Below are 15,215 nucleotides of genomic sequence, written 5' to 3' on the forward strand. Positions count from 1 at the left end.
GGGAGGGCAAACATATGCCCAAATAATTATATATGGACATATATATATATATGCCCAAATATATATATATATTATATATATATAATATTATAAATATAATAAATATATATAAATATATTATATATATAATATATATATATGCCCAAATAACCATAATTGAATATGGTAAGTACATAATAATAGAAGTATAAAAGAAAGTGCTTTATAAGAAAGACAAGAGGGAAGTAGGTTCAGAGTTAAACTATCAGGGAAGTCTTCACGAAGGACTTGGCCCTGAAGGAGGAAGGCAGAAAGAACACATGGTTGTAGCTTTATTCATCTGTTTTCAAATTATTATTCTAATAAAATTTTCTATAAAGATCTTCTTTCACTTATAGAAAGGCATGTTAGAAGACTACTAGGTAATTACCACACTTTTGTTTACTAGGTAATTGATACATTATTGGTTGTTTCTTGATTAATAATGACCTTGCCTTCTTGTATTAGCTCCTGGACATAGCCCTTTAAGTTAGTATCATGCATTAAGTGTGGTAAACATGTTTGATAAAAAATTAGATAATAATAAAGGATGGCTGGCTTCTATAGGCTATACACTACTTCTAATGCAATTTAAGATATGCTTTATCTTATCTATGCTTTTTAGGCAGCCTGGATTTTAAAAGCACGAGCACTAACTGAAATGGTGTACGTAGATGAAATTGACATAGATCAGGAAGGAATTGCAGAAATGATACTGGATGAAAATGCTATTGCTCAGGTTCCACGTAAGTACTGGTTTTTCAGTTAAGTAAATGAAAAGCCATTAGGAGGAGGAATACTCTCTGTGTACTTTTTTATAATAAAAATAAGACATATACATGAAACACGTGTATGCATGAAAAAATATTACCTCTATTCTGCCTTATAGTACAAAGGCACAATTTAATTATATTATCTTAAACTTAAGGTGTGAGATTGATATATAACTATTTTTCAGTAGAAGCCATATTATGCATTTTAAAATATTTTATAAAAAGGCATTCTATCTGAACTGCTTATCTAATATATCAAAGATTGTTTATCTGAGAGTCTAAACACAGGAAGCATCCAAACAACAGAAGTGTTCTAAAAAAATGATAATTTGAAAACATCACTTCACTGTAATAATTGAAGATGATTTGCTCTAATGCATGATGTGAGGTGATGGAGTGATTTGCTAGGCAGTGAATGTCCATCAGGATTGTCACAATGGCCTAGTCCCAGCTTGCAGGTGTGCTGCTGTGAATGGTATTGGATGATTACCATGACATATGGTATCTTGCTGGTAATTTGTTAGTTGTGACAGTTATCAGTCATTTATATATGTTTGGAAGGTAATAGCTGTTTAATGCTTCAGTGGAAATTGAGAAAAAACGTACATATGTTTCATGTTAAGATGTCTTTTTCCCCTATCATTTTGCTCTTTTGGAGTTAAAATATCTAAATTCTAGATATTGGGGGTAAATGATCTTTTATTGGGAGAAGAAGTTTGTATGAAAAATAAACTGTGAGTATGGAACTGTCATTTTGATGTGTTGGAGCTTTGGAGCCTGCCTGTCTTGAGTTTGAATGCTGGCTCTACTAACAGGTTGACCTGTTTACTTAAATCTCTAAGCCTTTGCTAAATGGTTAGTACTACCTACCTTACAGAATTAGTGTGGAGATTAAATGTAATAACAAAAGTAACATGATAGGTACTCAATAAATATTAATCTCAAACACATTTTTCTAGATACATTTCCTGTTACTAATGTCTTTTTCACCAGGCTAGCACATTTGTGAAAATTGCGTTAGTGGACAGTTCTTACAGATTAATAAATAATATACAAATTGAATTCGCCGTCTCATCTCATAGGTCCTGGAACATCTCTGAAACTCCCTGGAACTAATCAGACAGGAGGGCCTAGTCCAGCTGTCAGGTATGTTCAGTATACTCCTATTTCATTCCCTTTGCCACTAAATATTGACCAGGCTGCATGAGAATCTTCCTTTATTGATCTTCTTTGTATTTTAACAATTTACAATCTTCACAGGCCGATCACTCAAGCTGGAAGACCCATTACAGGTTTCCTTAGACCCAGCACACAAAGTGGAAGGCCAGGCACTATGGAACAGGCCATCAGAACACCCAGAACTGCCTACACAGCTCGCCCTATCACCAGCTCATCTGGAAGATTTGTCAGGCTGGGAACGGTAAATTCTGTCAGCTTTACCATAGCCTTGTATGACCAAAGTAATTTATGTTATGTTAATCATTTTTCACTATTTTTATAGTAGAGAATTATATGGAAGATTTTTGCAGGTGATTCTTTTTACTTGTGTTGGCTTTATAATTTTATGCACATTAAACTCAATTTGTGTTTCAAGAGAAAGTTTCAGATTTCTTGTTCTATCATTTTTCCCCATAGGCTTCCATGCTTACAAGTCCTGATGGACCTTTTATAAATTTATCTAGACTGAATTTAACAAAATATGCCCAGAAACCTAAACTGGCAAAGGTATGTACTTAAAATTATCTTATGTTATGAAATACCGTTCAAACTGTTATCATAACATTGCAGGAAATGGATAAAAATTTGTGAAGAAAAGACCTTGTCTTGATTGAAATGGAAATGTTTAATTATTCTAATATCTAAAATTTCTCTTAGTATTGAGTTAAGGAAAGTCAATCAGAAATAAAGCATATATACCATTATAATAGGAAATTCTTTTTCTCCTAATAAAGAACAGCAATTTATAACAAAGAAAGCAGATGTGCAGCACCATCTTTGGGTAATGATGTTTAGGAGATCATCTGTATGTGTGTGTATTTTTCTTTTTCAGCTTGAACTGTTCTCAGAAAAATAATTTTCTATCCTTGTAGGATTTTAGAACTGTCAAAAAGAAGATAAAAAAAATGTTCTCTTTCTAATTAGTAATTAATCAGGCATCTCAATAAGGATTACTTGAGCCAGACAGCGGCAAGCCAACTACATTAGTAATTCTAACTATTAAATGCTCCTCTAAATTAAAGAGAAAGTGAGAGCGAGAGAAAAAGTGATAAGAGAGTGAGAAGGGAGAGGGAGAGAAAGGAGGACGTTCGTGACCTTTCCAGTACAGAAAAGTTTAGAGGTGAGCATGGAATAATTCAGAGCCAGGAGCAGTTAGCTTCTGGAAACTGGTGTAAGCCTAGCTCAGGTTTTTAGCTGTAGTCTCTATGAATTGTGTGCATGAGTGCTGAGCTCATTCCTATTATCAGTTCTACTGGCGTTTAACATATTTAGTAAATATTAAACACTCTAGGGAAAATGAAAAAGGACACTAGCCATACAGACTTGAAATTTAAATCAGGAAAAGGAACGCCAGTTGGCAAACAAGGAATCAGACTATAATAATGCCAATGATGTTTTTCTTAATTTCTTATTTGATAGCAACCCAGTCAACTTCATTTAGCAAAATCATAAAGTTTTACTTATTTGCCTTTCCTTTATGAGGAATATCTGATTCCTTATCTTTTTGGCCATTTATTTGAGGTGGCTGAATGGCTACTTAATACCATTGTTGTTTTCTAACCAGGGAGAGTAGTCAGTAGAGGCATTTCCCTCAAATTAGGATGCTTCCAGGACAGACCTGGTCTATGTTACTAGATTTAGACTGAACTAGATTTTGCACTTATTTAGTGTGTTGTAGAAATAATGCCAGGTTTCTCTGTCTTTGGTCCCCAACTTGCCTTGACTTATCAGGACTCATTTCTAATATTGGCATATTGCTTGGGGTGGCTGGTGACTCCTTGACACTGTCTTGGGTGTTATAACATCCTTTTCATGGCAGTGGTAACACCAACTGCTCTCATAACTTTTTTTTTTTTTTTAATAAGAGAACAAATGGAGGATTAGGAATAGTTTTCTAAAGAGGGCCTTATCCTGATTTCTTTTTCCTATTTTTGGTTGCCTTCAAGTCATCTCTGTTAATAACCTTGATATCTTTCAGGGGTGCTAGCCTCTTTGCAAGTATAAAATAATGGTATTATGGACAAATGTAGTACCACCAAGAGGTAGTCCGGTAAATGCTTATTTATCCAGATAGGTTGGGGGCAGTATTAGAATAATGATTCTCAGCCCTGGCTGCACATAGAGGCATCTGCACATTAAGGAAACACGCCCTACTTTACAGTTAAACTGTACTTTGTTTCAGAAAGAACTTCCAGATTTTCCCATGTCTAAAGTGTCATTATTAATATCATAATCACTGTATAATACATGCAGTTTTATGACAATCCTAAAGTTGGTCTTTTCATTTGTCTCTTTCTGATAAAACAGTATGTGTAATATGAAAAACATTGTTGAATTATTTGAGCTTTCCAGTTCGTATTCTGTGAAAACAGGAATCAGTTATAAGTAGCCTTATTTTAAAATGAATGGTTGTAACAAATGATGGATAGACCCTTTACTTATAAATCGCAGGCACTTTAGAGTACTTTGTTATTTTGGTTCAATCTAGCTGCTGTCAAAATGGCCTTTGAGTTTTGATATAACAGTAAAGTACCTTTGTTAAAATAAAATCTAATGTATTGTTTGCATGTTTTCTTCACAGGCTTTGTTTGAGTATATCTTTCATCATGAAAATGATGTTAAGACTGTAAGTTTTGAATTTGCACTGTTTTTTAATGTGATTTTTATGACTTTGGGGATTTAGATTCTGAAATGTTCTATTTCTTACCTTATAAACAGATGGAATTATGAAGATTGGAGAATTACTGATACTTTCAAATCCACTGTCAGTTCCAATAGGAAACTTTGTATAACTATAGAGGTCGGAAGGCTTGTGCCTGATTCATACATAGAGTAGTAGATCTCCATTAAAGGGCAAGATATAGATAATTGAGAATGCTGCGTAGTATATTTGTGTAAAAGTTTATTTTTTATACTAATAGTTAGCATTGTTGATCCATTTTCTTCTTTGGTCCATATAGTGATTATAGGTTTACTAATACATGTATTTCTGGTGTCTTTGTAGTGTTCCCCATCTCCTCCCCTTTAACATTTTATGATAGAAAGTTTCAAACATGTGCAAGTGGAGAGTATAATGAACCTGTATCAACCATCACCCAGCTTCAACAATAATCAATAATCAGTCATCTTGGTAGCCTTTCAACAGAGAATTTTAAGGTTGCATGCTCAGGACTTCTCCATTTGTGTCATTTTTCAACATGCTAATATGCAAATGAGCAGTAACTTCACAAATCTTGTCCAATCAAATGTAGTTAATTCTACAGTGTCTAATGATAGTATTTTCTGTCATTTTCTTATTCAAGGAAAAAACCTTATATATTAAGTATTCAGGAAGACAAAAGCATTTTTCTCAATTGTGTTTTCTGTATGTCAACCATTATGCTATGTGCTAGGAAAACTAATAAAAATATATTTGTTCCTGCCGCTACAAGCCATGTAATCTAGCTGAGGAAATAAAATTGACATAATGAAACAGTTAGAAAGGTAATTGCTGGAATGTGAAATTGTTACCGAAGATCAAGGGGAAAAATCAGGGGATAATATTAGTAAAAATCCATAAAATCAGTAGGATTTGGAAAGAGAGGGAAAAAATGTAAAAGAAGGGTAAAAACATGAGCAGGGTATGGAAAGAGAAATAAATAAACCATATTCTCAAAAATGGGGGTGTCAAAGAGACATTTTAGAGAAAAGTGACAGAACGTGATGCTAGATTTGGTATGGGAGACAAAGGAAAGACACAGCTCAAACTTGCCTCTTAAAGATGCTATAAGAATGACTATTTTACTAACAGAAATGGGATTATTAGGGAAGGAAGTCAGTTTGTAAAGAAGCTGAATAATTCACTTGAAGGCATTTTTAGTTTGAAATTGTGAAAGGCTATCCAAGTGGAGATGTCACTGCATGTATTGGAAGCTCTGGCACTAAAATGTAGGGGGGCCTGGGCCAGATACAGAGTATGGGAGTTATTGGTAATGAAGTGATAGTGGATGTGGTCACATTGAGAAAAGAGAAAACTAAGGTCAGGGCAACTGAGAAACCATGCACATTTCTGTAAATAAAAGTCAGTACATGCCATTTTCACTTAATATAAAGCTGGTCAGAGGGTTTCAGGGTGATATATAAAATCATGTAGTTACACTGTCATTAAAAAGAAACATTCAAATACCATCCCATTTTATAAATGAGTAAATATTTGTAATTACTAGAGTATCATAATGCTATATCCTGACTTTTTGAAGATTAATTCATTTATTGCAGAGACATTTATTCTTTCATCCAACATATTTTGAGCCACTACAATGTGCCAGGCACTGTTCTAGGCCCTGAGATTACAGAGTGAAGCAAGCAGACAAAAATCTCTGCTCTTTTGGAGATTACGTTCCAGTTGGGCAAGGAATAGAGACAGTTAGCAAACTTAAAAATATATAAAATGTCATGCGATAAGCTGTATAAAAATAAAGCAGGGAAACCAGGTAAGAGAATAGATGACATGGGGGAAGATGTCATTTTATGTGGGCTGGGAGGTGGTCAGTGAAGTCCACTCTGAAAAGACATTTAAACAGAGACCTGTATGAAGGGAGACAAACCATATGGTTAGGTGGAGGAAGAGGACGTAGATCAGAGAGAACTTTAACTGCAAAGGCCCTGAATATTAGCATTCTTGGATTGTTTAAGGAACAGTGAGGAGGCCACTGTGGCTGGAGTGAGGTCTTTGAAGGGGAAGAGTTGCAGGCAATGGGTTCAGAGAGTTGACAGATCATATGCTGTTTATAGGTCATGGTGATGATGTCTTTATTCATCTTGAAGATGTTGTTCTGCATCTTGGCATTTACATAATTTTGTTGAGGAATGTTGTTTTTTCAGCTCCATTGAAAAAAATAGAATTTGTTCTATGGAAAACTGTATTTCTGCCTTTGAGTTCTTAATAACTTCCTCCCTTCCTCTCCCTTCTTGGGGCAGTATTGGCAATATTGGCAAACTGAAGGGGCATGTGGGTTGGTGATTCTGGAATCTTTATTTCCATATGCTCTTTAATTTCATCATGCTGAAGTTGTCGCAACTCTGACAATAGTGAAAGGATGACTTTTTTAAACTTTAGAGGTTGGAGCACTATTACTTAGGAAGGTCACTGGGACGCCCAGTTGGATGTATTCACAAACATGTTGTCGAGATCTGCCAAGGTTCCCTGTTCTTATGGACTTTTATAACCTTACGCCTTTTATTTATGACCTTCTAGGTCTTTATTAATATCTAGATATCGGATTGATTGACTTATTCAAAGATCCTTAAATATAAGTATATAGTAATTTATTTTAAAAAACCGGGGAAGACTTTAAAGAAATATAGCTCTCTGTAACCTCTTTAAAATTTTAAAATGTTAATAGCTTTTCATTATGAATCTTATTACTATGACAGTTTTGTTTGGTTCTTAAGTTATTTTCAACGTAAGTCAGAAGTAAAGAATAGAATTAATTCAGTCAACAAATAATTCTTGAGGGCCTCTTAACCGCACAGTGACATTGCAGAACAACAGAGATGTGTTAGGAAGTGGGTGCCTGTCCTCAGGGAATTGAGTCCATTTGAAATAGTCACAAGCGGTTTTGTCTAGTGCAGCCCCAGTCTTCAAATGAAGAGTGGTCATTAATATGTAATTTTTTTAACCATTTTTATTCTACATCAGTAATTCATATTAATTTCCTTAATTGGTTTAGACAAACATGTGGGTCCTCCATAGGAACCATATCTGAAAGCAAAATCAGCAGCCTGTAATCAGCACTAAGTCTAATCTTGGAAAAATTAGAATGTGTAAAAAAAATTTAGAATGACATATTTTTCTGAAAAATAGAAGGTCTGTTATATTAAACATGAAAGTGAATCTGATCTATTCGCTGGAACAGGTCTTTTAAAGGATTAAGTTAAAATGAATATATTCAGATATTTACAGTTTACTCCTGAACTGAGCTGATTGAAATATGGTTTCCTCATATTTCCAGAGATAATGATAATTGAAATTATACTCTTTTTCTTCATTTTTCACTTCCATTTTTACCCCTTGCTTGGGGAAAAAAAGAAAAATAAGCATATGAACATAGTGTGTAGCGTGTTTTTAATTTCCATAGCTTTCAAGTAGAGGTGTTGATTTTTCAAGTCCATTAGAACCTCAGCATGGTGACACCATTCCTTTATAAATAGTTTGCATATTTAGAAGTCTCCCCTGGAGCGAGGGAAGATGAGGAACACAAGGAAAGTTATTTATTTTGCAGTAGGAGATTCAAGGAGCTCTTCTGGCATTCATTTCAGAAAAGAGTTAATATTAAGAAATGGGCAATAATATGGGATGCATTCTGAGATTATAGAACTGAAAATCTAAGAGTTACTTTAACTGAGCTGTTGGATATCGTCATGATGTTAACACTGACTAAAGAATAAAAGGTTTTCAACCTTAAGAGAAAGAATAACAAGTATTATTAAAAAATCAGAATTCTTTTTAAACTAATAACCTGGGTTTTTATTCACCAAATCTTTATAAGAGCTTCAGATTTCTGTGAGCTTTAAATTTGTGTAAAGATTGATTTGCTTTCCTCTCTGTCCAAATGGTTTCCACTTTTTTGGTATAGAATCCTAATTCCTAATGAGATGTCTCTTGTCTGATCTTAAATAATCACTAGAAGGAACAAACTAGAAGACGTTAGAGAGAAAGGGATAAACGCATGTAAAATACAAAAGCAGTTAAGAAGATCTTTTTCAGTCTGCAGCGAAGGAAAGTCTGACCTTTAGAATTACTGGCATGTAAGGTAATGTCAGAATAATGGAATGATGGTTGTTAAAAGACGGCAGTTACCCAAGTACCCCAGCTCCTTTCACTCTTCTTCATGACCCTGTTTTCAAACCTTCTTCTATCTGCATACTTGATCTTTCTCTATTTCTCTACACCTGTCTTTAAAGTGGGGCCTGCAGTTGGGCCTGCCTTACGTGGTAAAGGCTTGACTCCCACTGGGTTTGGAGGCATTTTGGTTGGGAGAGGGTAAAAACTTATGGATTTTTAAATACCAGTTTTGTACCTTGTATATTAAAATTGTTTTCAAATAGACTGTACATCTGCTTCCCTTTGATCACTGTTTATTTCTCATCTGCTGTCAGTCCTCTGGTCTGGAACTGATTATTTAGGGAAGATTGGTGGGGCCATCTGGAGACATGAGCAACTTGAGTTTCTGTCTGATTTCTAATACATGTTTTGATTGATGCTAATTATATGGTTTATTCCATTATTTATTGTTTCTGTTTATTGTTAGAAAAGAAAATTCTAATCTAAAATGAATTGTTTTTCAAAGGCTTTGGATTTGGCTGCCCTTTCCACAGAGCATTCTCAGTACAAGGACTGGTGGTGGAAAGTGCAGATTGGAAAATGTTACTACAGGTAAAATTTTGATTATTTGGAAAAGGCTTAGAAGCAGCAACATATTTTAGAGTCTCAAATCTGGTAACCTTTTCTGGGGGATAGATTTCCTCATGAAGAAATGAGAACTGTGTCTTTGGCTTACGTGAGGAAGCATTTACTTAGCAATCACATGATGGCACTAAGAACTGACACCTTTAGAATAGTAAAATTTTAGAGCTGGGAAGGGGAAACTTTGAGACCATCACGTCCAACACTCCTTTTCAGATGAGGAAGCTGAGACCAGAGAGAGGTTGTGATTTGCATCAGGAACTAGTCAGTAACAGACCTGGGACTAGAATCGAGTCTGTTGGTTCTCACTCCACTCCTCTTGGCTCTCAAGTCTTTCCTCCTTCCCTCCCTCCCTCCCTCCCTCCTTCCTTCCTTCTTAATTTTTATTGGAGTATAGTTGATTTACAATGTTGTGTTAGTTTGAAGTGTGCAGCAAAGTGAATCAGTTATACATACACATATATCCACTTTTTTTTTTTTTTAGATTCTTTCCCCATCAAGTTTTTATTTCTACTGATGCCTCACATCTGTAAAGTGCTTTATAGTTGAGATAGCTTGTCCACACATTACATTATCTCACTTAAATCTTATGGCACTTTGGATATAGTTGCTATTATTAACCCTTTGTCCAGATGAGAGAAATTGAGCCTCAGAAAGATAAAGTGACTTTCCCAAATTCATGTAGCTAATATGTGGCAGAACGAGAATTTGAGCTCAGCTTTCTGATGCCAGTTCTTTTACTATTTGCACAATCCCATGGTGTTTCTCTAGGATCTAAATAGTCTTACACTAATTCACTTAATGTTTAAACACATTTTTAAGCAAATTAATTGAGAGATTAAAAAAAGTTGTAATAATTCATGAATATTATATAGCATCTGGTAAATAGGATCTGAAATGATTGCTTGATATTGAAATGCACTTGGAGCATTTGAAAAATAGAGACAAATGAACAATTATATTTTATAAAGATAAATATGTCTTTTATTATTCAAAAACAAGGTAGACTAGGTACTGTGAGCATCCTTCGATGGTTATTAACTTTAGTTATTAGTTAAACACTGTGAGGAAAAGGAAATATATAAATAGAATAAAAAGGATGCTTATTCTTCTACTATTGAAATTAAGACTATTTTCCATTTAGATATTTCACATAGAACTCTGAAGTATTTTTTCCTACTGTTAGATTGAGGAAGTATTTTCTGCTAAAAGGTAATTTTGGACCATTATAACATTAAACTCTTATGAATATAATTTCTGAAGACAAGCTTGAAATCTTAAGCTTCTAAGCAAAACTCTCAGAAATCTATAATAATGAAAGAAAAGCACAACTTGGATTCCTTCTGCCATCCATATAAGATGGCATTTAAATGAGTATATTTTGTCATATTAATTATTGTTCTCCTCTGTTCCTTAATAGCTTCTTGTCTTATTATGTATTCAGCATTCATTCATTTATTCATTCGCTCAAATGGCTTACAGTTGAATGGAGGAGAGAGAACAGGAAACAATTATAAATGTGGTTCCCATTATGATAGAAGCAAGTTCAGGGTGCAGTGGGAGCCCAGAGAAAGAGGTCAAGGATGGATTGCCAGAGGATGTATCCCCATATTGACTTCTGTCTCTTTGCTCCTGATCATTAAGTTCTACTGGTTCTTCCTCTGCAGTAGCTCTTACAGTTGCTCCACTACTACCCATTCCCACTCCAGTGCTTTAATCCTGGCTTTTAGTGTCATTTGTTTGAATTGCTACATTAGGTTCTTATCTGGGTTTTCTGCCTCCATTTTCTTGTCCCATCAATCCTTCCCGTATACCCCACTGTCAGAGTAACTGTTGCAAAAAAAAAAAAAACAGCTCTTGTTGGATTCTTTGGTTAATCTCCATTATCTCTGAAATGAAGTCTGGATTTTAAGTGTGGCACCCATGATTTTGTCCCAGTCTACAGCTTTGCACTTTTCTGTTACTTCTCTCATTCCTCCTTGTGTTTTCCTTTTCACTTAAACCCAACAACTCAGCACTCCCCTAACATGCTGTGTACTTTCCTGCTTGTGTGCTTATGCTGATAGTTTGCTTCCATCAGAGATATTCCCTCACCCCCACCCCATCCTATCTAGCTGTCAAAATCTTGCCTGTTACTTCCTCGCTGAAACTTAGTTTGCTCCTCCTCTGTGCTCTCAAAACACTTTTTTTCTCATTGGCCATAATGCAATTAAATTTATTTTAAAATATGTTTTGTTTCAATCTTTACTGGTGCCTTCAGAACATGGTTGTTATCTTCATTTTTGCAACTCCTTACCATCATTAAATGTGCATGCAGTTGATCCTTGACAATGTTTATTGAATTAAATTGGAGAGAAAAAGTTGGCAGTTGGTGGAGATCATCTCTGGACTCTGATTCTTTGATATTGTCCTGTGTTTGTGAACTTGACTGATGTTTTCATTATTCCTAGACTTTCTTTACACATGGTGCCCACTCCATTTCCTTTGCACAGGAACCCATGTGATAAATTCCTTTTTGATAGGACTAGAAGAAATGATCTCTTAAGGGTACAGTAATAAAACACATATGACTCATTCTTCTTTCCTTTCTTTGGTTTCCAGGTGGTTCAATAGCTCTGATTGCTTGTTTGCTTTTTAATTTGTTTATTCTCCATTGTTTTTTTAAAAAAACTATTTCTGTTTTCATATTCTTATTTTACATGTATCTTTTTATTGTAATCCCTTTTAAATCGTTTTTCGAAAGAGACAACTTAGGTACAACTTAGGTACAAAGGTACAAATATACAGACTCTCATGGATAATTAGGTGTTCATGGAATTCAGTGACTGAACTTCAGCCACGTGTTTAAGACTTGCATGTTCAGTTGAAGCTTTGTGTATAAATATAAAGCCATTCTTCAGAACTTCAGAGTTCTCTGATAACATTTTATGAATACTCCTTGTAAAAGTTGTGGGACCTTTGAAGCGGTAGGGGCTTCTACCACATCACACATCCTCTAACTTTAGGCCAGATTTTGGGGTCACTTTTAACCTCATTGTCCCACATTGTCCATTGGTGTGGCTATACCCAAATAGCTGGGTATAGCCATGCCAGTACTTGAGGCTTAGGCTAGGTAAAAAGAACAAAGCTATTCTTTCAAGAATGAAAGTAACATAATGGACCATATTGTATGTTGTTTTGACTTTATTTTACAAAATAAAAGCATTATCATAAAGTGCCTAAGTAGCTCTTAGATGTCTGGGGATGAGTAGTTATGAGAAAGCCCAACAGATCTATTAAGGACAGGCTGAAGTGTGCTTTAACGATTGATTTAATTTCCCTGGGCAGAAGAAGTGGGTGTTGACATCAGGACAGTTATATTTAGGCAAGGAACAAGTCTGAAGTTCATAGACTAGATACAAAAAAAGGAAAAGAAAATGTTTGTAGAATAATAAAATGGTACAGCTATTTTACTCAAGTGGCAATTACTATTTACCTCAGAATTGTTTAGAGTTTAAAAATGGGTTTATGCAAAGTCAAAAAATACCTTGAAATAAGTGAAAATGGAAATACAACACACCAAAACTTATGGGATGCAGCAAAAGCGGTCCTAAGAGGGAAGTTCCTAGCAATAAATGCCTACTCAAGAAACAAGAAAATTCTCAGATAAACAACCTAACTTTACTCCTCAAGGAACTAGAAAAAGAAGGACAAATGAAACCCAGAGTTAGTAGAAAGAAGGAAATAACCAAGATCAGAGCAGAAATAAATGAAATAGAGATTAAAAAGACAGTAGAAAAGATCGATGAAACCAGGAACTAGTTCTTTGAAAAGATAAGCAAAATTAACAGACCTTTAGCTAGACTCAAGAAAAAAAGAGAGAGTACTCAAATAAATACAATCAGAAATGAAAGAGGAGATGTTACAACTGATACCACAGAAATACAGAGGATCATAAGAGACTACTATGAACAATTATAGGCCACCAAAGTGGACAGCCTAGAAGAAATGGATACATTACTGGAAACATAAAACCTTCCAGGACTGAGTCATAGAAATAGAAAATCTGAACAGACCAAGTACTAGTAAGGAGATTGAATCAGTAATTTAAAAACTCCCTACAAACAAAAGTTCAGGACAAGAGAGCTTCACAGGTAAATTCTGCCATTCAAAGAAGAATTAATACCAATCTTTCTCAAACTGTTTCACAAAATAGAAGAGGAGGGAACACTTTTGAACTTATTTTACGGGGCCAGCATTACCCTGATACCTAAACCAAACAAGGACACCACAGGAAAAGAAAATTACAGGCCAATATCACTGATGAACATAGATGCAAAAATCCTCAACAAAATATTAGCACATCAAATTCAACATTACACTAAAAGTATCATAACCATGATTAAGTGGGATTTATTCCAGGGATGCAGGGATGGTTCAATATATGCAAATCAACCAATGTGGTACACCACATTAACAAAATGAAGGATAAAGATCACATGATCATCTCAGTAGATGCAGAAGAAGCATTTGACAAAATTCAACATCCACTTATGATAAAAACTCCTAACAAGGCGGGTGTAGAGCGAATGTACCTCAATATAGTAAAGGCCGTACATGACAAGCCTGCAGCTAACGTCTTACTCATTGGTGGAAATCTGAAAGATTTTGCTCTAAGATGAGGAATAAGATAAGGATGCCCACTCTCACCATTTTTATTCAACATAGTATTAGAAGTCCTATCCAGAGAAGTTTAGGCAAGAAAAAGAAATAAAAGGCATCCAAATCAGAAAGGAAGAAGTAAAACTGTCTGTTTACAGATGACATGATACTATATATAGAGTATCCTAAAGACTCCACCAAAAAACTCTTGGAACTAATAAGTGAATTCAGTAAATTTGTAGGATACAAAATGAATATACAGAAATTTGTTGCTTTCTGTACACTAATAACAAACTATCAGAGAAATTAAGAAAACAATCCCAATTACAATAGCATCAAAAAATAAAATAAAATAGCTTGGAATAAATTTAACCAAGGAGTTGAAACACCTGTACACCAAAAACTATAAGATATTGATGAAAAAAATTGATGAAGGCATAAGTAAATTGAAAGATATTTCACATTCATGGATTAGAAGAATTATTACTGTTGAAATGTCCATACTACCTGAAGCAATCTACAGATTCAGTGCAATCTCTATCAAAATTACAATGGCATTTTTCAAAGAAATAGAACAAACAATCCTAAAATTTGTATGGAACCACAACAGACCCTGAAGAACTAAAACAACCTTGAGAAAGAAAAACAAAGCTGGAGGCATCACATTCCCTGACTTCAAACCAAATTACAAAGCTATAAGGATTGTATAAAGTAGATAACTAATAAGAACCTGCTGTATAAAAAATAAATAAATAAAATTAAATTAAAAAAAAAAGCTATAGGGATCAAAACAGTATGCTGTTGGCATAAAAACAGACACATAGATCAATGGAACAGAATACAGAGCCCAGAAACAAACCCAGGCACATGTGGTCAATTAATTTACAAAAGAGAGACTTCCCTGGTGGCGCAGTGGTTAGGAATCCACCTGCCAATGCAGGGGACACGGGTTCGAGCCCTGGTCTGGGAAGATCCCACATGCCGAGGAGCAACAGCCCTTGTGCCACGACTACTGAGACTGCGCTGTAGAGCCCATGAGCTGCAACTACTGAGCGTGAATGCCACAACTACTGAAGCCCACGTGCCTAGAGCCTGTGGTCTGCAACAAGAGAAGCCAC

The 15,215-nt window shown here is 34.9% G+C and overlaps 1 protein-coding gene across 4 annotated transcripts in view; it reads left to right on the top strand.

Annotated features, from left to right (window-relative positions):
- Window positions 1-15,215, top strand: part of TTC8 (tetratricopeptide repeat domain 8) — a 48,027-nt gene that overhangs the window by 12,564 nt on the left and 20,248 nt on the right. For 3 of the 4 annotated variants that reach the window (XM_059914796.1, XM_059914799.1, XM_059914798.1), the window contains exons 2-7: window positions 644-764; window positions 1,874-1,937; window positions 2,052-2,211; window positions 2,427-2,516; window positions 4,591-4,635; window positions 9,341-9,426. In XM_059914796.1, the coding sequence (XP_059770779.1) occupies window positions 644-764; window positions 1,874-1,937; window positions 2,052-2,211; window positions 2,427-2,516; window positions 4,591-4,635; window positions 9,341-9,426 (566 nt within the window). Of the gene's footprint in view, window positions 1-643; window positions 765-1,873; window positions 1,938-2,051; window positions 2,212-2,426; window positions 2,517-4,590; window positions 4,640-6,782; window positions 6,863-6,993; window positions 7,004-7,720; window positions 7,729-9,340; window positions 9,427-15,215 lie in introns of all 4 variants that reach the window. The other variant, XM_059914800.1, reaches the window with a different exon arrangement.

Source organism: Balaenoptera ricei, chromosome 2 (assembly GCF_028023285.1).
Source record: "Balaenoptera ricei isolate mBalRic1 chromosome 2, mBalRic1.hap2, whole genome shotgun sequence".
NCBI lineage: Eukaryota > Metazoa > Chordata > Mammalia > Artiodactyla > Balaenopteridae > Balaenoptera > Balaenoptera ricei.